This window comes from Medicago sativa, chromosome 3 (assembly GCF_051527215.1).
Source record: "Medicago sativa cultivar Bolivia chromosome 3, Bolivia_mono, whole genome shotgun sequence".
Classification (NCBI taxonomy): domain Eukaryota; kingdom Viridiplantae; phylum Streptophyta; class Magnoliopsida; order Fabales; family Fabaceae; genus Medicago; species Medicago sativa.
Window position 1 is genome coordinate 8,474,304 of NC_140751.1, and position 25,193 is coordinate 8,499,496.

Genomic DNA, 25,193 nt, shown 5'->3' on the forward strand with positions numbered 1-25,193 from the left:
GAAGTAAAAGATTCAAAAAGGAAATAAATTTGCAATAAAATAAAATCAAATCTAAATAAAACTAAACTAAATAATGCATTAAAATAGACTAAATTATGACTCATCAATTAACACTACCATTGCTTCATTCATCAGTAAACTATGAACACATTATATATACTAGAATTGGAATGATATCATAGAAATGGAAAATATATGTAATTTGATAGAAGGATGAACTCATATGAATAGAATTCCAAATACATTATTCAAACTCACCTTCTTCTTCTGAGAAAATCTTGTGTGGACCAGGACCAAGAATTTTGGTTTGGTCACACACAAAGAGAGAAGAGAGAGAAGAGAGAAGCTAGAGAGAAAATGGAGAAGAGAGAAGAGAAGAGAGAGAAGGAAAAAACTTGTGTGTGTGACCAAACCAAAATTCTTGGTCCTGGTCCACACAAGTGTTTCTCTCTTCTTCTGACCTGAGGTGGATTTTGTAACGCCCTCCTTTTTATTTAATTATTTTTATTAAGTTAGAGTCTATTTATGTGGTTTATTTATTTATATGAGGTGTTAGTATTTTATTAAGTGGCATTATTCTATTATTTATAAGAATATGAGAATTATTAGAGTAAGTAGATTTGGAGGTAGTTTTGAGATTAGATGTCTTTTTATGATTTAGTCGATTATTTTGATGAGTGGTATTTTGTTATGTTATATGTTGGTATTTACTAGCATAATATATTTGTTATTTGGTGTAGAAATATATTTGTTATTTGTTAGAGATATATTTGTTATTTGGTGTAGAAATATATTTGTTAGAGATATATTTGTTATTTGGTGTAAAAATATATTTGTTATTTGTGAGAGATATATTTAGTTTAGAAATAAATAAGACTATGAGGAAAAGAGTAGTTTTGAGGTGTAAGAGAAATAAGAAGGTGTTATAAATAGAGAAGTTAGGTTTTTAGAAAGAGTTTACCTAAAACCGCTTTTTGGAAAAGAGGAGAACAAGAAAGAAGAGAAGAGAAAAGTCAAGAGAAGAGGAGAAGACCTTAGGAAGAAGAACGCTGTTGCTGATTCAGGAATTAATCTAAGGTGAGGGTGAGACTATCTTGCATTAATATTAAGTTGTTAAATCATTAGATTACATCTAACAAGTTGGGGAGAGTTTGTGAGAATTTGAGAATTAGGGTTTTGAGAGAGATTTGATGATTAGATGATGAAAACTTGTTGAATTGATGTAGAAATTGTGTACAGACCTTAGATAATCCATAAGATGATTATTGGAAGTAGTTTTGAGGTTAGCACCATGAGATTAGGTGAAACTTGAAGAAAATCTGCATTCAGCCCGAATTTTGATATTAAAACTGGTATTAATCGGTGCGGAACTGGTCTTAGGTCAAAACACAAAAGTTGTAGGTATGGATGTTAGCTTTCTAATGCCGTTGGTCTCACGTCAAAACGATTTATAGAACTTGAGTTATGGTCAAATTACTGCACGTAGGTCACAGTGAATTTTTATGGACTTTCAGCACAACTTTTCCGAATTTAAAATAAAAACTGGTATTGATCGGTACAGAATTGGTCTTAGGAGTAAACATGAAAGTTTTAGATAATTTTGTTAGCTTTCTAGTGGCTTTGGTTTGACGTGAAAATGATGTTTGTTCTGTGAGTTATGATGAAAATACTCAGGGAGGTCTTAGCAAAATTGTACGTTGACAGCATTCTCTGTTTCATGTTTTTGCGTTTTGTTCATATGTTTCTGTTTTGAATTGAACTTTGTTGGAAACATGAAAGTTGTTGATATTTGTGATATATTTCCAATATCTTTGGTTTGACATGAAAATATGTTGTGAATAATTTATTATGTTTTTACAAAGATACATAGTGAATTATTGTTGATGTTTAAATACGATGTTATATGAAGTTGTTTATGATTGATGAATATGATGTTTTAAGATGTTGTTTATTATCATTTGATATTGTTATATTATGATATGACATGAATTATTTATGTGATCCATATGTTGTCAAGATGTTAAGATGTTAAGACGTTAAGATGATATGAAGTTGTTAAGTCGTCGAGTCGTTATGAAGTCGTCAAGTTGTTAAGATGTCATAGATGTTCATGAAGTTTCTAAGACGTAAGATGTTGAGTCCATGCATACTCATTTAAAGATGAGGGCTCATGCCCTGGAGCTTTTGCTCAACCACGACGATGGAGTTTATGCTCAACCAGAGACGAGGGCTCATGCCCTAGGAGCTTTTGCTCAAATAGCGACGAGGGCTTATGCCCTAGGAGTATATTTATGCTCAATAGCGACGAGGGCTTATGCCCTAGGAGTATATTTATGCTCACAAGCGACGAGGGCTTATGCCCTAGATTGGTACCACATGCATTTGCATTTTCATGATGACTCAAGATGATTTAAGATGATAAGAGTTGCATAGTCGAGTTGAGTCGCATTGTCAAGTCAAGAGTCGAGTCGATCATGAAGTTGTTTATGACTATGATTATGAAGTCAATTATGAGTTTGATTAAGAAGCTGTTATGATGATTATAAGATGCTAAATGATTATTGTTGTTGATGTTCATGATTGTTTAGATGATGATGTTTGTTTATGAGTTGATGATTATGATTTGATGATTATGGTTATGATTAGTACTTGATGGTATATGATGATGTTTATGTCTATGATTAAGATGCTATGATTAAAAGGAATATATGATAATGCTTATGACTAATATTTGTAGATATGTGATGATATTTATATGATGATATGATATGAAGTATATGACTATTGTAGGAAGAATAATGATACTAGTTAAGGAAGTTTAAGTTGCTAGATATGATTAATGAATTATAGGATGTTTAAGTTGTTGAATGTACTTTACATGATTTATATGCTTTATATTATTGTTTGAGAAATCTCACCCCTCTGCTTGGAAATGTTGCTCTTCGTATGGGTAACTTGCAGGTAATCAAGATTAGAGGCGTCGTGAGTGAACTCCTCACATGTGTGTCTAGGTGCTCTGATACGTAACGGGATGGGACTTGACTTTACTTCTATTCCTTACATATTGTTTATAAACTTTTATGATTAAATATTGAACTAAGACTTATGAGATTTTCTGATGAGGCCTGCGTGGCAAAGACTTTTTATGTTGAATGAACTAATTCCGCTGCGAAGTTTTGAATTACTTATGTTAAATGATTTTGAAGAATAAATTGTTATTTATTCAGTTTATGAATTTTTAAGAAGTGTAGCATTCCGATTAAAGTGGAATTACTCTGATTTTTAATTATGAAATTTTTACGTTGGGAAAACGGGGTGTTACAATTGGTATCAGAGCAGGTCGGTCCGTCCGGCCAAGTAGATGAGTCGTTGTGTCGTGTTGTCATGTTTTCTAGTTAGTAGTTTTGTTTTTATGTGATCATGTTTAACTGACTAACTTGATGTGGTTTTTGTGTTTTGTTTGAAGAAGTAATGACTAAATTTATTTTCTATTGTGCTTGAATTTCGAGGACGAAATTCTTTTAAGTTGGGGAGAGTTGTAACGCCCTCCTTTTTATTTAATTATTTTTATTAAGTTAGAGTCTATTTATGTGGTTTATTTATTTATATGAGGTGTTAGTATTTTATTAAGTGGCATTATTCTATTATTTATAAGAATATGAGAATTATTAGAGTAAGTAGATTTGGAGGTAGTTTTGAGATTAGATGTCTTTTTATGATTTAGTCGATTATTTTGATGAGTGGTATTTTGTTATGTTATATGTTGGTATTTACTAGCATAATATATTTGTTATTTGGTGTAGAAATATATTTGTTATTTGTTAGAGATATATTTGTTATTTGGTGTAGAAATATATTTGTTAGAGATATATTTGTTATTTGGTGTAAAAATATATTTGTTATTTGTGAGAGATATATTTAGTTTAGAAATAAATAAGACTATGAGGAAAAGAGTAGTTTTGAGGTGTAAGAGAAATAAGAAGGTGTTATAAATAGAGAAGTTAGGTTTTTAGAAAGAGTTTACCTAAAACCGCTTTTTGGAAAAGAGGAGAACAAGAAAGAAGAGAAGAGAAAAGTCAAGAGAAGAGGAGAAGACCTTAGGAAGAAGAACGCTGTTGCTGATTCAGGAATTAATCTAAGGTGAGGGTGAGACTATCTTGCATTAATATTAAGTTGTTAAATCATTAGATTACATCTAACAAGTTGGGGAGAGTTTGTGAGAATTTGAGAATTAGGGTTTTGAGAGAGATTTGATGATTAGATGATGAAAACTTGTTGAATTGATGTAGAAATTGTGTACAGACCTTAGATAATCCATAAGATGATTATTGGAAGTAGTTTTGAGGTTAGCACCATGAGATTAGGTGAAACTTGAAGAAAATCTGCATTCAGCCCGAATTTTGATATTAAAACTGGTATTAATCGGTGCGGAACTGGTCTTAGGTCAAAACACAAAAGTTGTAGGTATGGATGTTAGCTTTCTAATGCCGTTGGTCTCACGTCAAAACGATTTATAGAACTTGAGTTATGGTCAAATTACTGCACGTAGGTCACAGTGAATTTTTATGGACTTTCAGCACAACTTTTCCGAATTTAAAATAAAAACTGGTATTGATCGGTACAGAATTGGTCTTAGGAGTAAACATGAAAGTTTTAGATAATTTTGTTAGCTTTCTAGTGGCTTTGGTTTGACGTGAAAATGATGTTTGTTCTGTGAGTTATGATGAAAATACTCAGGGAGGTCTTAGCAAAATTGTACGTTGACAGCATTCTCTGTTTCATGTTTTTGCGTTTTGTTCATATGTTTCTGTTTTGAATTGAACTTTGTTGGAAACATGAAAGTTGTTGATATTTGTGATATATTTCCAATATCTTTGGTTTGACATGAAAATATGTTGTGAATAATTTATTATGTTTTTACAAAGATACATAGTGAATTATTGTTGATGTTTAAATACGATGTTATATGAAGTTGTTTATGATTGATGAATATGATGTTTTAAGATGTTGTTTATTATCATTTGATATTGTTATATTATGATATGACATGAATTATTTATGTGATCCATATGTTGTCAAGATGTTAAGATGTTAAGACGTTAAGATGATATGAAGTTGTTAAGTCGTCGAGTCGTTATGAAGTCGTCAAGTTGTTAAGATGTCATAGATGTTCATGAAGTTTCTAAGACGTAAGATGTTGAGTCCATGCATACTCATTTAAAGATGAGGGCTCATGCCCTGGAGCTTTTGCTCAACCACGACGATGGAGTTTATGCTCAACCAGAGACGAGGGCTCATGCCCTAGGAGCTTTTGCTCAAATAGCGACGAGGGCTTATGCCCTAGGAGTATATTTATGCTCAATAGCGACGAGGGCTTATGCCCTAGGAGTATATTTATGCTCACAAGCGACGAGGGCTTATGCCCTAGATTGGTACCACATGCATTTGCATTTTCATGATGACTCAAGATGATTTAAGATGATAAGAGTTGCATAGTCGAGTTGAGTCGCATTGTCAAGTCAAGAGTCGAGTCGATCATGAAGTTGTTTATGACTATGATTATGAAGTCAATTATGAGTTTGATTAAGAAGCTGTTATGATGATTATAAGATGCTAAATGATTATTGTTGTTGATGTTCATGATTGTTTAGATGATGATGTTTGTTTATGAGTTGATGATTATGATTTGATGATTATGGTTATGATTAGTACTTGATGGTATATGATGATGTTTATGTCTATGATTAAGATGCTATGATTAAAAGGAATATATGATAATGCTTATGACTAATATTTGTAGATATGTGATGATATTTATATGATGATATGATATGAAGTATATGACTATTGTAGGAAGAATAATGATACTAGTTAAGGAAGTTTAAGTTGCTAGATATGATTAATGAATTATAGGATGTTTAAGTTGTTGAATGTACTTTACATGATTTATATGCTTTATATTATTGTTTGAGAAATCTCACCCCTCTGCTTGGAAATGTTGCTCTTCGTATGGGTAACTTGCAGGTAATCAAGATTAGAGGCGTCGTGAGTGAACTCCTCACATGTGTGTCTAGGTGCTCTGATACGTAACGGGATGGGACTTGACTTTACTTCTATTCCTTACATATTGTTTATAAACTTTTATGATTAAATATTGAACTAAGACTTATGAGATTTTCTGATGAGGCCTGCGTGGCAAAGACTTTTTATGTTGAATGAACTAATTCCGCTGCGAAGTTTTGAATTACTTATGTTAAATGATTTTGAAGAATAAATTGTTATTTATTCAGTTTATGAATTTTTAAGAAGTGTAGCATTCCGATTAAAGTGGAATTACTCTGATTTTTAATTATGAAATTTTTACGTTGGGAAAACGGGGTGTTACAGATTTGGGCAGTGGAAACTGGTGGCGACCACTTTCTGCTTTGAAGGAAACGGAAGACAAATAGACAGGGATCGTTCGGTAGTTTCATATTTTTATGGGAATAATTTCATAAATATAGAAACTTTAAAGATGACAACTACATTCATAGTTTTTTCCTTAAAAAAAAAAAATACTACATTCATACTTTTAAAAACCGGACGAGACATCGACTCGGGGATGGTACTAGGTCACTGGTTAGTTGGGGATTGAGCCGAAAAACTCGGTCATATGACTCGGCCTATAAAAAGTTTGGCTTTGTGTTAAATTAAAAATAAACTGGATCACTCGGTCATATTCATGTCAAACTTTATGATACAGTTAGTTTAAAATATACTCCCTCCGTCCCTTAATGTAACCCCCCTTTGCTTTTTTCACATTTCTTAAGAAAAGTTGTAAGTGTAATTAATATGTCTGTTTTGTGTGTTAATATTACCAAATTGTCCTTTGTTTATATATGTATTAAATTTGACTTTTCAAATTTCAAGATAAGTTAGTAGTATTAATTAGGGGTATGTTAGGAAAATAATAATAAATACATCTAGTAATTTGAAAATGGGTTTAGATTTAGGGACAAAAATAAAATCAAATGGGTGCTTATATATAGGGGCGGAGGGAGTATAAATTTTCCAACATTATTTATACCAAATGCTTTTAACATATTTTTTATATTCAAAATTCTAAATTAAAAATAAATATGTGTGTAAAGAATTTCAACTCAAAAGAATGAAGAGAACACATTTTCAAAAAGACTTGCAAATTTTTATACTAAGTATAAGACACTACAATGCCAATATTTCGACAAACTTTCTTGAATTTAATTTAAATCAAACATCATGATGATACCACATCTTTAGGGAGAACGTAATGTAACGTAACGCTTCATTTATTGTCCGTTTTGAGCAGAGATGAAATTAAAACTAAATAAATTTGTCTTATTCTATTATTTGGAATTGATTTTGTGTATTTGTGTATTTTTATTTAAGATTTATTTTGGAAATGAATGAATTGATATTTCTAAGACATGTTTACCATTGAGTAAATGAATGTGTTTAAAAAATGTAGCGAATGATTGTGAATTATAAAATTTAATATAAGGTATTGGAAATGAATGAATGAGGTAAATGAATGAAGTGATAGCCGATGATGGATATTGTAAACAGTGCATATTTAGGCGCTTAAAAAATAGCATATCGGTTAGGAATTGCTGGTTTGTTAACTTACCTAAAATCAACGTAAGTTAACTCACGCTGGAGGTTAAATTGAGTTAACTCACGTTGAATATTAGAGTGAGTTAAGTCATGCGAGATCCACCGAACGTGAGTTAACTTACGTTGAAGTTATCTTAGAAAGTTTGAGGTGGAAATGAGTAAAAACAAAAGAGAGAAAATCAATTTTCTTCAAGCACGGATATCAAGGCCCGAGTAATTATAAGATATTGAGACTTATCTAAACATAATCGGTTGCTTCCTAGAAATTGATGATCAATAAATTATTACATAATTCTAAATCTTCAACCATATTTTTTGCATTAATTTGAAAGACATATGCGTACTGGTCTCAAAGCTATGTTTCTTATTGGTTAAACCTGTTGTATTTCAAACGGATAGCATAAATTAAGGCATTGAATAAAACAAGGTCTTGTCAACAAGTGTCCCGGGGCACTCTAAGGATTCTAAATTTAGTAAATATTTCTTAAGAAAGTCAAATTATACAAATTTCGATGCATTAATTACATGAATTTTAATAAAAATTTACTATTAAAGGTGCTTAAAGAGTGTCCGATGGCACTCGTTAACATTTCCCGTAAAACAATAATTCATACTTGATCACATTCCTTGGTAAAATTACAGATAATAAACCTTTTTTCTTTGACAAACATGATCTGCATATAATACAAAGTTGAAAGAAAAAAAAAGTTATCCCGCTCCATTCATCACGTTCCACATGCTGATAACGAAAGTATCGGCATTCCTTTCCTTTGACTGTTGGAGCTTAATTTTACCATAAGTATCGGCACTCAATTTAGAATAAGATCGCATTCATCAAGTATGATGCTTGTAGATAAAGAGAACACAAATACTCTATTTTTACCATAAAATGTGATCGATCCATGCCATGGTTTTAGAACATGTCTTCTACAATCCCATATCTAAAAAGAATACAAAAAATAACATTAAGATACTAGGTATCCATGTAACAATAATTACTGCATCACAAATCCATGTCAATCCATAAAAATGGTTGCATATAATTAGTTATGTAACTTCCTAGTAGTAGTGACGGTATTCATTCTAGTCAAACAGACCCACCTACAATAAACAAGTTATTTGGAAAATAACATCCACTAGAAAAGAAAATTTGTTTTCTAGCATGTGGTCCCAGGTCCCAGATGATCTTAATTTAGATATACTCGGTTGTTTCCTAGAAATGAATAATCAATAAATTATCACATAATTCTAAATCTTCAACCATGCTTGAAAGTCATACGCGTACTTCTGAAATTGTGGTTGGATCTAACCGTCCTCATAAAATCGGCTTGTAAGGTGAGGATTACTCTCACTTATAAACACATGCTCATTCCATATCTCGATAGCAGAAACTTGTAGCAGGTGGACCAATGTATCTTAGAGAAGATGCTGATATCATCTTAGAAATTGTGGTTCGGTCTAACACAACCCTACAAAACATCTTAAAACTTGATAATCAATAAATTATCACATATTTCTAAATCTTCAACCATACTTGAAAGACATATGCATAAATACATGTATCGGCTTGTGAGGTGATGATTCCCCCCACTTATAAACACATGTAAGTTCTACTGTTTTGTACTATAGGATCTTTAATTATTAACTATGAAGGAATCTTTAATCTTGATGTATTTTTAATTTTTTGATTATTTATGTTTACTTTGCACTTTATTTTTAGTCTTTGTAATAATGGCTGTCATGTTATCCGCTATACCACCAGTAACGAATCTAACCAAAATTTTACGAAGGGGCCAAATATATAGAAAAAGTAAAATAATATTTTATGAATATGATTTTTCAATCTATCATTGTTGACAAAACTCGGTATGTAGTTACGATAGATATTGAAAGTGTCAAAATAAGAAAAATAAACTCAAGTATCAAGTGATAATTGTGTCTTTCATGTTTCTACTAATACTTTTTACAAATAAACATATTTGGAATAACTACATCTACATCATTAGAATAGCTAAACATAAAAATACACTATCATATAAAAAATATCAAAGAAAATTGGGTATCCAAGGCCACCCCATCGTGACAATTCCCTTCACCCATGTATGCTGCTATATCTTTTAAAGGGTCAAGCCTATGTGATTAACAACATAACATGAGGTAAAAAAAGATAATGTGGTTTGGACGCAGATAAAAGATTGTAACTAACCTTCACTTGAACATTCGATATAAGTAACCTTCACTAGAAGATTGTATCTACAAATATAGATATGATGTATTTGGTTAGATGTATTCTTTTCTCTATATTCAGTGTTGTACTTTTGACTACCTATGATCATTTTGTTAGTATAACTCCAAATTATGATATAAGTTTGCTATTGTTGTGTCTATGCATGGTGCTAATGATGGTGCAACATATGGACAAGAAGGATAGTAGTTTTGTCTACATCATACTTTTATTTTTTTGCTTTTATTGTTTATTGAGTAAATACTTCAACAATTTGTTAAACCAACACTTGATGTTAGAGTAGAGTTTATGGTGTAACATCTATTATTAAAATGTGGTGATGCCATTTAAAAATAACTTTACTTATTAGAGGTATGATTGATAAAGTTTTGTTGAACCTGCAATTAGTTTGGGGGTGTGAGAGATACATATTTAAATTGATTATAGGAAAATGTTAACGAGTGTACCTGTGGTACTCTTTAAGCACTTTAAATGGTAATTTTTTTTCTGGAAAATTGTGTATTCAATGCATTGGAAATTATAACAGTTGACATTTTAAAAGAATAATTGCTAAATTTAGGATCTTTAAAGAGTGCCCCCGGGGGCACTGGTTAACAAGACCCTTATACTTGATTATATTATAACCTTGAATAACTCATACAAATTGATCTCGGGGATTGAGAAAGAATATTTCAGCTTGACTTCTGTTTGTAAATCAACCTTGAATAGTTTACTAATGACCTATTGAATGACATTAAGTGTTCACGTATTTCAAACCACAAGTTGATGCTTAAAAAATGATGATTTATGCTAATGAGTTTTTGAATGAAATAAAGTAGGTCCGCGATTCTCTGCAAGCAATAAAAGCTTATAGTCATGCAGCCAGACGATGTGGAATGATCAATCTTGATTGGATGGTCCAGATTCAAGCTCAGTATTACTAATTATAAAATAACAAAATAAATATGTCTATTCTCTAAACTGTCTGATCTTGATTGGATGGTTTAAGTCATCATGACTACATTTAAATATACAGCAGGGAATCCAATTTGCATAAAGTGTTCAGGTATTTCCACAAGTTGAGGCTAAAAACGATGCATATGTTAATTAGTTTTTGAATGACATAAAGTATTCATGTATTCTGTAACACCCCGTTTTCCCAACGTAAAATTTTCATAAATAAAATCAGAGTTTTTCATCATAAAACGGAATGTCACATTTCTTAAAAATCATAAATGGAATAAATAATAATTTATCCTTCAAAACGTTCAACAACATAATATTTAAAACTTCGCAGTGGAATAGTTTGACAACTTAAATAATCTTTGCCACAAGGGCCTCAATATAAAATCTCATAAAACTTAGTTCAACATCAATTCTTGAAATATTCATAAAGTAATACGTAAGGAACAGAAAGTAAAGACATAATCTCATCCCGTTACGTATCAGAGCACCTAAGACACACACACTTGTGAGGAGTCCACTCACGACCGCAACTAATCTTGGTTACCTGCAAGTTACCCATACGAAGAGCAACATTTTCAAGCAGAAGGGGTGAGATTTCACAAAATAATAATATTAGGCATATAATTCAACAATTATATCTAACATCTTAAATTTCATTAACTAGCATCATTAATCTTCCTACATTAGTCATAAACTTCATCATACATCATCAAAAATACAATCATAAACATCATCATATATCTTCATAAATATAATCATAAGACATCATCTTAAAGCATCATAAGTAAAAACATAAACGTCATCATATATCATCATAAATATATTCATAAAAGCATCATCAAATATCATCAAATACTAATCGCAAACAATCATCACATATCATCAAATAATAAACATAACATCATCACATATCATCAATTAATAATCATAACATCGTCACATATCATCATCTAATAGACATAGACATCATATCATAAATCATATAGCATCAACATAACATCATCATCATAAACCACTTCATAATCAATCATCATAAACAACTTCATAACCATTCACCATAAACAACTTCATAATCATTCATCATAAACATTTTCATAATCATTCATCTATAGTCACTTCGTTAAAACATCACAACTTAACATCTTGACTTGACAATGCATCTAAACTCGACTATGCTACTCTTAACGTCTTAAACCATCTCAAATCATCATGAAATGCAAATGCATGTGGTACCATTCTAGGGCATAAGCCCTCATCGTCATTGAGCATAAATATACTCATAGGGCATAAGCCCTCATCGTCGTGGGTTGAGCAAAAGCTCCTAGGGCATAAGCCCTCATCGTCGTGGGTTGAGCAAAAGCTCCAGGGCATGAGCCCTCATCTATAAATGAGTATGCATGGACTCAACATCTTACGTCTTAGAAACTTCATGAACATCTATGACATCTTAACAACTTGACGACTTCATAACGACTCGACGACTTAACAACTTCATATCATCTTAACGTCCTAACATCTTAACCTCTTAGCATCTTAAAACATCATATATAAATCACATTAATACTCATATAACAATATCACATTGATAATATTAACAGCAACATGACAGCACACAATTAATTCATCATATATCATCGTATTCAAGTATCAACAATTCATCATGCATCTTTGTAAGAACATAAATAATCATGCACAACATATTTTCATGTCAAACCAAGGCTACTGGAAAGATATCACAATTATCAACAACTTTCATGTTTACAACAAAGATCAATTCAAAACAGACATATGAACAAAACGCAAAAACATGAAACAAAGAATGTTGTCACCGTACAATTTCGCTAAGACATCCTTGGAGTATTTTCATCATAACTCAAAAAATAAAAATCATATTCACATCAAACCAAAGTCACTGGAAAGCTAACAAAATTATCTAAAACTTTCATGTTTACGCCTAAGACCAATTATGTACCGATCAATACCAGTTTTCATTTTAAATGCGGAAAAGTTGAGTTGAAAGTCCATAAAAATTCACTATGACCTACGTGCAGTAATTTGACCATAACTCAAGTTCTATAAATCCTTTTGAAGTCAAACCAACGGCATTATAAAGCTAACATCCATACCTAAAACGTTTGTGTTTACACCTAAAGCCAATTCATAACTGAAATGTGTGAAAAAGATGCAAAAACATGAAACAGAGAATGCTGTCAGATATAGCTCTCGGGAAAACTCCATTTTTCATCCCAAAATCCCAATTTTGAATCCCCTAAGCCCAAATTTGGTCCCAAAGTTTGTTTAAACGTTTCTAAACATGAAAAGACACCCAAATCATACACATAATAAGATTGAATGTTAGTCTCACCCTTACCTTAGAATTATCGATGCAGCCTCTTCTCTCTTCTCTTTGTCTTCTCTTCTCTTCTCTTCTCTTCTCTCTAAACCTTGTTTTCTCCAAAAACTGATCGTACGTTCTATGTCTTTCTAAATCTAACTTCTCTTATTTATAACCCCTCATCTAATTTCTCTTACACCTAAACATTACTCTTTTCCTCATAATCTTATTTATTTCTAAATTAAATATATATCTCTCCCACTTAATAATATTAATACACCAAACACATAAATAATAGCATATTTCATCAAAATATATATGTATATAATATTTTAACACCAAATAACAAATATACCTCTTCACTGAATAACAAATATATTTCTACACCAGATAACATATATATTTCCACACAAAATAACAAATATATTTCTACACTAAATAACATATATATTTCTACACAAAATAACAAATATATTTCTATACCAAATAACATATATATTTCTACACAAAATAACAAATATATCTCTACATCAAATAACAAATATATTTCTACACAAAATAACCCCATAACTTAATATTTATTTTATTTTCGAATCTTATTTCATTAAACAATAAAATAAGTCACAACGTCTCATAAATTTCTCTAAAATCATATAAATCACATAAATCTTATAAATCACACTAATCATATAAATATATTCTAAAACTCATTAAAATAATTAAATAATCGAAACGGGTGTTACATATTCCAAACCAAAAGTTAAGGCTTAAAGATGATACCATGCAATGCTAATAAAACACATTGATTAGACAATTCGGTTATGCAATGGAAATAGGGTAACATTCAATGATTTGGCCATGAACTTTCTTAGGGCAACTGCCAAGCGGGCGACAAAATTCTCATACCGAAAATGAATATGGTACAAAATGATCCCGGATTTGAAGACAATTTGGTTTGAGTCTGGATTGAATATTTTATTTTACTTTCGTACATCTTAATTCAAGTTCTACAACATGTACACAAATGTATACTCATACATGTTTACAATTATGCAACAAACTTGCATGTATTAACAGGTAATTGTCAAGTTACCTAAAATTAGAAAACAATCTAATTCATTATTTGTTTACATATCCATATCTTCAATTTCCAACAATTCACAAAAATTTGGCTGCCATCCTGATTTGTTTTTGAAACAATATTTGAGTCTGATTTTATTTCACATCAGTCACTAATCCCACAACGACAATAATGCCACGACTACAAATGTGTTGTAAGTATGGCTCAAATAACCCTCAAATATTTTCCTTTGCCTAAATACCTCACAATATACAACGTATTTTAATTCTAAAATTTTATTACAATGATCCATGTTAACTCTTTTTTTTTAACTAGGAATTGGCGAGTTGCAAATAACAATAATCACCCGTGCTTGCCATGGGCTCCATACTAGTTTCATTCATTTCAATCTCCCCAATAAACATATAGGGGTAATATAGGTAAAGCCACAATTAATGATACTTTGAACTTTGAAAACGACAGTTAATTAAATTAGAAACAAAAAAATTATGCAAAAGTGACAATTATAATGGAACGGAGGGAAGGGAGTAATTCATACTTGATCACATTCCGTGGTAAAATTACAGATAATAAACCTTTTTTCTTTGACAAACATGATCTGCATATAATACAAAGTTGAAAAAAAAGTAATCCCGTTCCATTCATCACGTTCCATATGCTGATAACGAAAGTATAGGCATTCCTTTCCTTTGACTGTTGAAGCTCAATTTTACCATAAGTATCGGCACTCGATTTAGCTAGTATGATGCTTGTGAGATAAAGAGAACACAAATACTCTATTTTTACCATAAAATGTGATCGATCCATGCCATGGTTTTAGAACATGTCTTCTACAATCCCATATCTAAAAAGAATACAAAAAATAACATTAAGATACTAGGTATCCATGTAACAATAATTACGGCATAACAAATCCATGTCAATCCATAAAAATGGTTGCATATAATTAGTTATGTAACTTCCTAGTAGTAGTGACAGTATTCATTATAGTCAAACAGGCCCACCTACAATAAACAAGTTATTTGGAAAATAACATCCACTAGAAAAGAAAATTTGTTTTCTAGTATGTGGTCCCTGGTCCCAGATGATCTTAATTTAGATATACTCGGTTGTTTCCTAGAAATGAATAATCAATAAATTATCACATAATTCTAAATCTTCAACCATGCTTGAAAGTCATACGCGTACTTCTGAAATTGTGGTTGGATCTAACCGACCTCATAAAATCGGCTTGTAAGGTGAGGATTACTCTCACTTATAAACACATGCTCATTCCATATCTCGATAGCAGAAACTTGTAGCAGGTGGACCAATGTATCTTGGAGAAGATGCTGATATCATCTTAGAAATTGTGGTTCGGTCTAACACAACCCTACAAAACATCTTAAAACTTGATAATCAATAAATTATCCCATATTTCTAAATCTTCAACCATACTTGAAAGACATATGCATAAATACATGTATCGGCTTGTGAGGTGAGGATTCCCCCCACTTATAAACACATGTAAGTTCTACTGTTTTGTACTATAGGATCTTTAATTATTAACTATGAAGGAATCTTTAATCTTGATGTATTTTTAATTTTTTGATTATTTATGTTTACTTTGCACTTTATTTTTAGTCTTTGCAACAAACGCTGTCATGTTATCCGCTATACCACCAATAACGAATCTAACCAAAATTTTACGAAGGGGCCAAATATATAGAAAAAGTAAAATAATATTTTACGAATATGATTTTTACATCTATCATTGTTGACAAAACTCGGTATGTAGTTACGATAGATATTGAAAGTGTCAAAATAAGAAAAATAAACTCAAGTATCAAGTGATAATTTTGTCTTTCATGTTTCTACTAATACTTTTTACAAATAAATGTATTTGGAATAACTAAATCTACATCATTAGAATAGCTAAACATAAAAATACACTACCTTATAAAAAATATCAAAGAAAATTGGGTATCCAAGGCTACCCCATCGTGAATATTCCCTTCACCCATGTATGCTGCTATATCTTTTAAAGGGTCAAGCCTATGTGATTAACAACATAACATGAGGTAAAAAAAGATAATGTGGTTTGGACGCAGATAAAAGATTGTAACTAACCTTCACTTGAACATTCGATGTAAGTAACCTTCACTAGAAGATTGTATCTACAAATATAGATATGATGTATTTGGTTAGATGTATTCTTTTCTCTATATTCAACGTTGTACTTTTGACTACCTATGATCATTTTGTTAGTATAACTCCAAATTCTAATATAAGTTTGCTATCGTTGTGTCTATGCATGGTGCTAATGATGGTGCAACATATGGACAAGAAGGATAGTAGCTTTGTCTACATCATACTTTTATTTTTTTGCTTTTATTGTTTATTGAGTAAATATTTCAACAATTTGTTAAACCAACACTTGATGTTCGAGTAGAAACTTAGGAGTTTATGGTGTAACATCTATTATTAAAATGTGGTTATGCCATTTAAAAATAACTTTACTTATTAGAGGTATGATTGATAAAGTTTTGTTGAACCTGCAATTAGTTTGGGGGTGTGAGAGATACATATTTGAATTGATTATAGGAAAATGTTAACAAGTGTCCCTAGGGTACTCTTTAAGCACTTTAAATGGTAATTTTTTTTCTCTGGAAAATTGAGTATTCAATGCATTGGAAATTATAACAGTTGACATTTTAAAATAATAATTGCTAAATTTAGGATCTTTAAAGAGTGCCCTCGGGGGCACTGGTTAACAAGACCCTTATACTTGATTATATTATAACCTTGAATAACTCATACAAATTGATCTCGGGGATTGAGAAAGAATATTTCAACTTGACTTCTGTTTGTAAATCAACCTTGAATAGTTTACTAATGACTTTTTGAATGACATTAAATGTTCACGTATTTCAAACCACAAGTTGATGCTTAAAAAATGATGATTTATGCTAATGAGTTTTTGAATGAAATAAGATCACAATAATAGCGTTTTGTCTGCAAGACTCTCTAGAAGCCGCCTATAATAGTGCCCGTTTCAGAAGCGCTATTATTTGTTGTGTGTTGCATTTTTAATAGCTTTTTATCAGTTGCGCTATTAAAAATCAAAATTGTAGTAGTGAAATATGATGCTTGTGAGATAAAGAGAGCACAAGGACTCTATTTTTACCATAAAATGTGATCCATCCATACCATGGTTTTAGAACTTGTCTTCTACAATCCCATATCTAAAAAGAATACAAAAAATAACATTAAGATACTAGCTATCCATGTAACAATAATGACTGCACAATAAATCCATGTCAAACGATAAACATACGGTTGCATATCATTAGTTATGTAACTTCCTACCTAGTAGTAGTGAGAATATTCATTATAGTCAACCACGCCCACCTACATTAAACAAGTTACTTGGAAATTGGAAGCTAACATCCACTAGTTATTATAAAAACAGAAAAAAATTGTTTTCTAGGATGTGGTCCCAGATGACTTAATCTTAGGAGTAATTCTCAGATGCTAACATGACCAAGAAATGGCATTTGGTCACAACCAACCATAATCATCCAAGAAATGGCATTAGATATACTCGGTTGCTTCCTAGAAATTGATACTCAATCAATTGGAGTATCACATAACTCTAAATATTTAACCATACTTGAAAGACATATGCGTGGTTGGGCCTAACATAACGCCACAAAACCAGTTTATGAGGTGAAGATTGGTATGTTCATGCCATCTTAATAACGGAAATTTGTAACAGGTGGCTCAATGGATTTTGGAGGAGACTCTGTTACCATTTTAAAAATTGTGATTGGGCATAGCACAACCCTACAAAACCGTCTTGTGAAGTGAAAATTGACTAATTTATAAACATATGTCGAGGCCATCTTTTATCCGATGCAGAACTCTAACAGTACTGGTCTCAAAGCTATATTTCTTATTGGTTAAACCTGTTGTATTTTAATGGGTAAGCATAAATAAAAGCATTGCATAAAACAATCATTCATACATGATCACATTCAGTGCTAAAATTACAGAATAATAAACCTTTTTTCTTTGAGAAAACATTGTCTGCATATAATACTAATACTAAATTGATAAAACTAATCATGTTCCATTAATCACGTTACCATATGCTGATAACAAAAGTAAAGACAGTACTAGATTGATATACACATAATTCCAATAGCCTAGCAGTATGAGATGAGAGTGAAATGGCAGAAACTGCAGTATTATTTGCCCTAGCGGAAGTGTTCCAATTCCTAAAAGAAGAAACAAATCTTCTTAGAGGTGTACACACAGAATTTACAGACATCAAAGATGAACTAGAAAGCATTCAAGTCTTCCTCAAAGATGCAGATAGAAGGGCAGCAGATGAAGCAGACATAAATGATGGAATAAGAACTTGGGTGAAGCAGCTGAGAGAAGCATCATTTCACATTGAAGATATCATCGATGAATACCATCGACTGATGCATATGGCAAAATCCAATCTTCCAGGATGCGGTGGATCTTTATTCTACAAGATTGCAAGCCTAATCAAAACTTTGATTACCCGTCATCATATAGCATCTGAGATTCGAGACATTAAGTTGTCGGTTCGTGGAATCAAGGAAAGAAGTGAGAGGTATAACTTTCAAATTTCACACGAACAAGGATCATCAAGCAGCAACGGCATTAGAGAGACAGAAAATGGAAGATGGCGTGATCCAAGACTGTCTTCCCTTTTCATTGAAGAAAGAGAAATTGTAGGATTCGAAGGCCCAAGAGAAGAAATGTCTAGTTGGTTATTGGAGGGTGTAGCTGAACGCACAGTGATTTCGGTGGTAGGAATGGGAGGTCTAGGAAAAACCACTCTTGCCAAGCTAGTTTTTGATAGCCAACCGGTAGCAACACACTTTGATTGTCGTGCTTGCATCGCAGTTTCTCAATCATACACTGTGAGAGGTTTGTTGATAAACATGATGGAGCAATTTTGTCAGGCAACTGAAGACCCTCTTCCAAATAAGTTACGCAAATTGGATGACAAATCACTGATTGTAGAAGTGAGGCAATACCTGCAACATAAGAGGTATTTGATATTCTTTGATGATGTATGGCAAGAAGATTTTTCTGACCAGGTTGAATTTGCTATGCCTAACAACAATAAAGGTAGTAGGATCATAATCACAACTAGAATGATGCAAGTTACAGATTTTTTCAAGAAATCCTTTCTAGTTCATGTTCACAACTTGCAGCTTTTGACTCCAAACAAAGCATGGGAACTCTTCTGCAAGAAAGTATTTAGATTCGATCTTGATGGGCATTGTCCACCGGAGCTTGAGGCTATGTCAATAGATATTGTTCGAAAATGCAAGCAGCTACCTTTGGCAATTGTGGCTATCGGCGGTCTACTTTCAACAAAATATAAAACAATAATTGAATGGGAAAAGGTGAGTCAAAATCTGAGCTTGGAGTTGGGACGTAATGCTCATTTAACAAGTCTAACAAAGATTTTATCACTTAGTTACGATGGCCTGCCCTACTACTTGAAACCCTGCATTTTGTATTTTGGAATATATCCAGAGGACTACTCTATTAATCATAAGAGATTAACTCGACAATGGATAGCTGAAGGGTTTGTTAAATCGGATGAGAGAAGAACTCCAGAGCATATAGCAGAGGAATACTTGTATGAATTGATTCACAGAAGTCTGGTTCAGGTCTCAAATGTTGGCTTTGAAGGGAAAGTTCAAATATGTCAAGTCCATGATTTATTGCGGCAAGTGATCATTAGAAAAATGAAGGATTTGAGTTTTTGTCATTCTGTGCGTGAAGATAATGAATCATTGGCGGTTGGAAAAACTAGACGCCTATCTATAGTCACTAGTCCCGACAATGTTCAGATGAGCACCAACAATTCACATTTCCGTGCTATTCATGTTTTTGAAAAAGGTAAACCGTTGGAGCATATCATGGATAAGCTTTGTTCAAAGTCTAGTATTTTGAAGGTACTTGACATTCAAGGTACATCCTTGAATCATATTCCTAAAAATTTGGGGAATCTTTTTCACTTAAGGTACTTAAACCTAAGGAATACAAAGATACAGGCTCTTCCTAAATCTGTTGGTGAACTACAGAACTTAGAGACATTGGATTTAAGAGACACACTTGTGCATGAGATACCAAGTGAAATAAACAAGCTCAAAAAGCTAAGGCACCTTCTTGCTTTCCACCGTAACTATGAAGAAAAGTATTCTCTTTTGGGCTTTACAACTGGTGTGTTCATGGAAAAAGGTATTAAAAACTTGACTTCCCTTCAAAACCTATATTATGTGGAGGTAGATCATGGGGGGGTAGATCTCATTCAAGAGATGAAAATGTTAAGGCAGTTAAGGAGGTTAGGTTTAAGGCATGTGAGAAGAGAACATGGGAATGCCTTATGTGCTGCAATAGTAGAAATGAAACACCTTGAAAATCTTAATATCACTACAATAGGTGAAGATGAATCAATTAACTTGAACTTTGTCTCGTCTCCACCCCAGCTTCGACGACTTCATTTGAAAACTAAACTAGATTCATTGCCTGAATGGATTCCAAAACTGGAGTATCTTGTTGAGATAAAGCTGGCTTTATCTCAGTTGAAAAATGATCCGTTACAGTCACTGAAAAACTTGCCATATTTGTTGAAGTTCGGTCTATGGGACAACGCCTATGATGGTGAAATTTTACATTTTCAGAATGGCGGGTTTCTAAAATTGAGGAAACTAGATCTCAGTCGCTTGAATAGAGTACATACTGTTCGTATAGATGAAGGAACTTTGATCTCACTTGAATATCTTACCATGGACAGAATCCCCCAGCTGAAGGAGGTATCCTCAGGAATCAGGTTCTTGGATAAACTCAAAGCTATTAACTTCACAGAAATGCCAGCTGAATTTGTTGAAAGCATTGATCCAGACAAAGGAAAAAACTACTGGATAATCAAGCATGTTCCTCTTGTATCCATTCATCACTCGAGTGGCCCAAAATTCTTTGACTATGCAATTCGCACTATTCACTCGTCTTCCAAGGAGTCATAAGCAAATTGAGAATGATTTTGTGTCTATCGAGCTTCAAAATATGAAGGTACTTTTCCTCTGATAAAGCAATGCTTCTCTTATAAAGCATTCTTGCACTAGCATTCAGTTTTATAACGACATTTCATTTAATGTGTTTCATTTTGTTTTGAAAAAGATTTAATGTGTTTAATTAAGTTGAGTATGAGATAAATGACTTGATTGTTTTTTGTGTCAATGCGAACAGAAATTTGGTTCTCCGTGATACTACTCGAAGATGACGTGTTTTGTTCTACAGTGCTTCAGTTTAAAGTAAATATTTTCTTCTCACCCTGCAATAATCAAGAAAAGACTGTGTGGATTCCATTCACTGAATGACTTTGGCTTCTTTTATCTTTCTGTCATTTGTGGTGTTTTATAATTTGATTGTGGAAGTGTTGATTCAAAATCTTGTATATATAGACTCCGTTCGGACGTCATTTTGACATTTCTTTCCTACTTTTACCATTTGTGTTGTTTAACTATTTAAGATTGGTTTGAACTTTTCTTCATCCCTTGTAATGATAATCAAAACCACTTCATTTGAATGAATATGTTTATTTTGCTAACAAAGACTGATGCTAATGGTGGAGGACATGTATGTGTCTCAGCCAACCGGTTTCATACATTCATCATTTCTTCATTATTTTTAAAAGTTGAAAAAGGTAGTATCTTACAATATCTTTAATATTGTATTAGAGTATATGAAGTTACTTCCTATGATTAGTTTATAACCATATGATTTGTTCTTAATTTAAGGTTGAATTTGTCTATCCCTATAAATAGGGATTAGTTTTTAGACTTTGGTATCAGGCTACAATCAAGTCGGTATCAATAACATTCAAGGTTCTTATTCTTTTATCTAAAATCCCACAACTTCAACAAAGGTCTTGTATGGTCTAAATTTGTACCTGAGCCTAGTTTAAGCTCTCTGCAACTTCCTCTCACCGACTATTTATTTATAAATTCAAAGTCATACACTTCGCTCTTCATCTACGTATCAGGTTTTATCGCTGCATATTTTCTAAAATATGTAGATGACTTGCTGCTCATGTGGAATACACCAAATTTCTGCAAGAAATAACTTGCTGTCAAATTCTCTTTAAAGGATCATGGTCCATCAACTCATTCCTAAAGTTGTTGAAATCACGCTTGCTGTACACTTCGAAGATTCATAGGGAAATTTATTGTGTTAGAAAACTTTCTCTTGGTATAAGAAAGAACTTTCAAAACTGGACAGATTTGAATAAACAGAGAAATGATTTTGTTGAAATATCTTTAACAAATGGAGCTACTCCAAACTCGGTGTTCCAACTGCACCTACAATCTACTCAAACAACATATTATGTGTAAATTGTGATACAGTATTTACTGAGTAACAGTAAGCTAGCTATTTATATGTGAGTATTTAACTAAACTAGTTGGTTATTTGGTTGATAACTAACTAGAGCTAACTAACTATGGTTAGATAAAAACAAATGCAGCATATCACTTGCTATAATCAGTTCCTGAATCATGAGATCATTCAGAAATTATACTACTCAGAGCTGAGATTCCAAACTTCTAACAAATGGGAAATACGTATAATTTGATTAGAGAATGAATTGATATGAATGGTACGCCAAATACATTATTTAAACGATCACCTTCTTCTTCTGACTGGTGGATCATCTGGTGGTGGAAACTAGTACAATCACCTTCTTCTTCTGATTTGAGGTGGATCACATCAATTTTACATTGCTCTGAGTGAAAGTAGACTCTGATTTCTTAAGAAAGGTTCCGAATTCGAGTATTGTGGATGGAAAAATATGGTGGATACTTCACATCAATAACATAGTTATCAGACAAAATTCTCATTCTGACTTTAATCGTAACTACTTCCAAACATTTTTGTTTGTTGACTTTCCACGGTTTACTTCAAGCCAATTGTTTTTGTATGTTGAGATATGTTACCATCAAATCCTCTTACAAATGTGTGTAATGGCTTTAAATCCCAAAATCCATTTTTGTTCAAGATATACTATTTGTTTAGGGGTAAGGATTTGACATTGTAACTTTAAAGGACAGTTATATATTAGTCATTAACATCACATCACATCACTGTTATTAATAATAATATCTCATGGTGACTCTTAGAAATGATGCACTCATGCTCATGAATCACTTTTTTACAAGACTAATTTATCATTCATAGTTGTATTGGGTGGTAAAAAAATTGAGTTTTAGCATTTAATAAATTAATAAATAAGCAAAAAAGCACTACATCTGTTCGATACTAAGCCTTAATAATATAGTAACTTGATATGCAAGCCAGCTGTATTTTGTACATTAGAACCAGACTTAACTGATAAACTAACTCTAGTTACAGGTAGTTATGATTGGTTAAGGGCTGTTACAGTTAGTTAGAGACTTCTCTTTCACACACACTGTATATATACTTGTAATCCTTCCTTCGTAATCTTTCAATATACAATGTTAATCCATTTTCTCTCTATACTTGTGATTTCCTCTATATGGTATCAGTGAACATTGTTCTTCCGCATTCATCATAATTTTCCTTTTCTCTTCTTCTTCTTCTTCCCTTTTTCCATGGAAGATATTTCTACTACTTCTCAGACCTCTAACAATGGAGATTCCTATCCCATTGTTACTTCTCCATATTATCTTCACCCTGGTGAAAATCCTGGTGCTATTCTTGTCTCCCCTCCTCTCATTGGTAGCAATTACCAGTCTTGGAGAAAATCCCTTAAGCGCGCTCTCCTTGCAAAGAATAAGCTGAAGTTCGTCAATGGTAAGCTTCCTATGCCCCCTGAAGATGATGCACACTTCGATTCATGGGAACGATGCAATGGCATGGTGGTTTCTTTGATCAATAGTACCCTTTCTCCTGTGATTGCTTCCAGTGTTGTCTACATTGATAATGCCAAAACACTATGGGATGACTTGAAAGAATGGTTCACCAAAGGTGACCATTTTCGTTTCTCTGACCTGCTTCAAGAACTCCATTCCATCAAGCAAGGTGAACGTTCTATCTCTGATTTCTACACTGCCCTTAAATCTCTTTAGGATGATTTGGAAGATTTACGTCTGATTGAAGATTGTTCTTGCACTATTGAGTGTTCTTGTGGATGCATTTCAAAAGTTAAAAAGCTTCGTGAATCAGAGTATGTTATATGTTTCTTGAAAGGTTTGAATGATTCCTTTGGTAATGTCAAATCCCAAATCTTGCTTATGGAACCCTTACCATCGATTGGTAAAGTCTATTCTTTGGTTTTACAACAAGAAAATCAGCTTCTTGGTGTAGCTTATGGTGATTCCAAGATTCTCTATGCAGCTTCAGAGATACCTAGCTATGGTCGTGGTAATGGTGTTAATTCTAGCAGAGGCAGTTATGGTAGAGGACAGGGTCCTCCCAAACAATGTACTTTATGTAATAGATTACATCACATTGTGGATGAATGTTATCTCAAACATGGATTTCCACCTGGATATAAAACCAAGAATAGCACCTCTGTTAACAATTTGACTAGTGATGATTCTGTGAATTCATCTGTTCCTCAATCAGATACCTTAACAGTAGTATCAAATCAGCAATTCAGCCCAGAGCAGATGATGCAACTCTTACAGCTCCTAAATTCATCCAAATCTCAATCCACAAATCATCATATTTGTTAGTTCTCTGCCTATGTTGGTGAGTCATCCACTCATCCTCAGCTTCCTAAGCTGACAGGTAATGTTTCCCCTTCTGATTGCACTTGGATCATAGATACTGGTGCAACTGATCACGTGACTCCTTTTTTGTCTTGTTTCCATTTAGAGACTTCTCTTTCACACAATCTGTATATATACTTGTAATCCTTCCTTTGTAATCTTTTAATATAC

The 25,193-nt window shown here is 32.5% G+C and overlaps 3 protein-coding genes across 4 annotated transcripts in view; all 3 read left to right on the forward strand.

Moving 5' to 3' along the window:
* The window catches only part of LOC146935444 (disease resistance protein RPM1-like), a 56,065-nt gene that overhangs the window by 5,897 nt on the left and 24,975 nt on the right, over positions 1-25,193 (forward strand). Inside the window, exon 2 of one of the 2 annotated variants that reach the window (XM_085750638.1) lies at positions 21,520-21,884. The exons of the other annotated variant lie outside the window; for it this stretch is intronic. The gene's annotated coding sequence lies outside the window, so the exon portion shown is untranslated. Of the gene's footprint in view, positions 1-21,519; positions 21,885-25,193 lie in introns of those variants that run through there. 2 annotated transcript variants of the gene reach the window in all.
* Positions 18,241-21,884, forward strand: LOC146935445 (disease resistance protein RPM1-like). Its single transcript, XM_085750632.1, has 2 exons — positions 18,241-21,342; positions 21,520-21,884. Exon 1 carries the CDS (start codon positions 18,450-18,452, stop codon positions 21,294-21,296), a length of 2,847 nt encoding a protein of 948 aa, XP_085606758.1. The 5' UTR covers positions 18,241-18,449; the 3' UTR covers positions 21,297-21,342; positions 21,520-21,884.
* On the forward strand, positions 23,901-24,986 carry LOC146935446 (uncharacterized). The gene is made up of 2 exons (XM_085749055.1): positions 23,901-24,330; positions 24,454-24,986. Exons 1-2 carry the CDS (start codon positions 23,901-23,903, stop codon positions 24,984-24,986), a joined length of 963 nt encoding a protein of 320 aa, XP_085605181.1.

Coding starts and splice junctions, on each gene's coding strand:
- LOC146935446 (XM_085749055.1), top strand. CDS start 23,901: ATGGAAGATATTTCTACTACTTCTCAGACCTCTAACAATGGAGATTCC. Junction 24,331..24,453: donor ACTCCATTCCATCAAGCAAG/GTGAACGTTCTA, acceptor GCATTTCAAAAG/TTAAAAAGCTTCGTGAATCA.
- LOC146935445 (XM_085750632.1), top strand. CDS start 18,450: ATGGCAGAAACTGCAGTATTATTTGCCCTAGCGGAAGTGTTCCAATTC.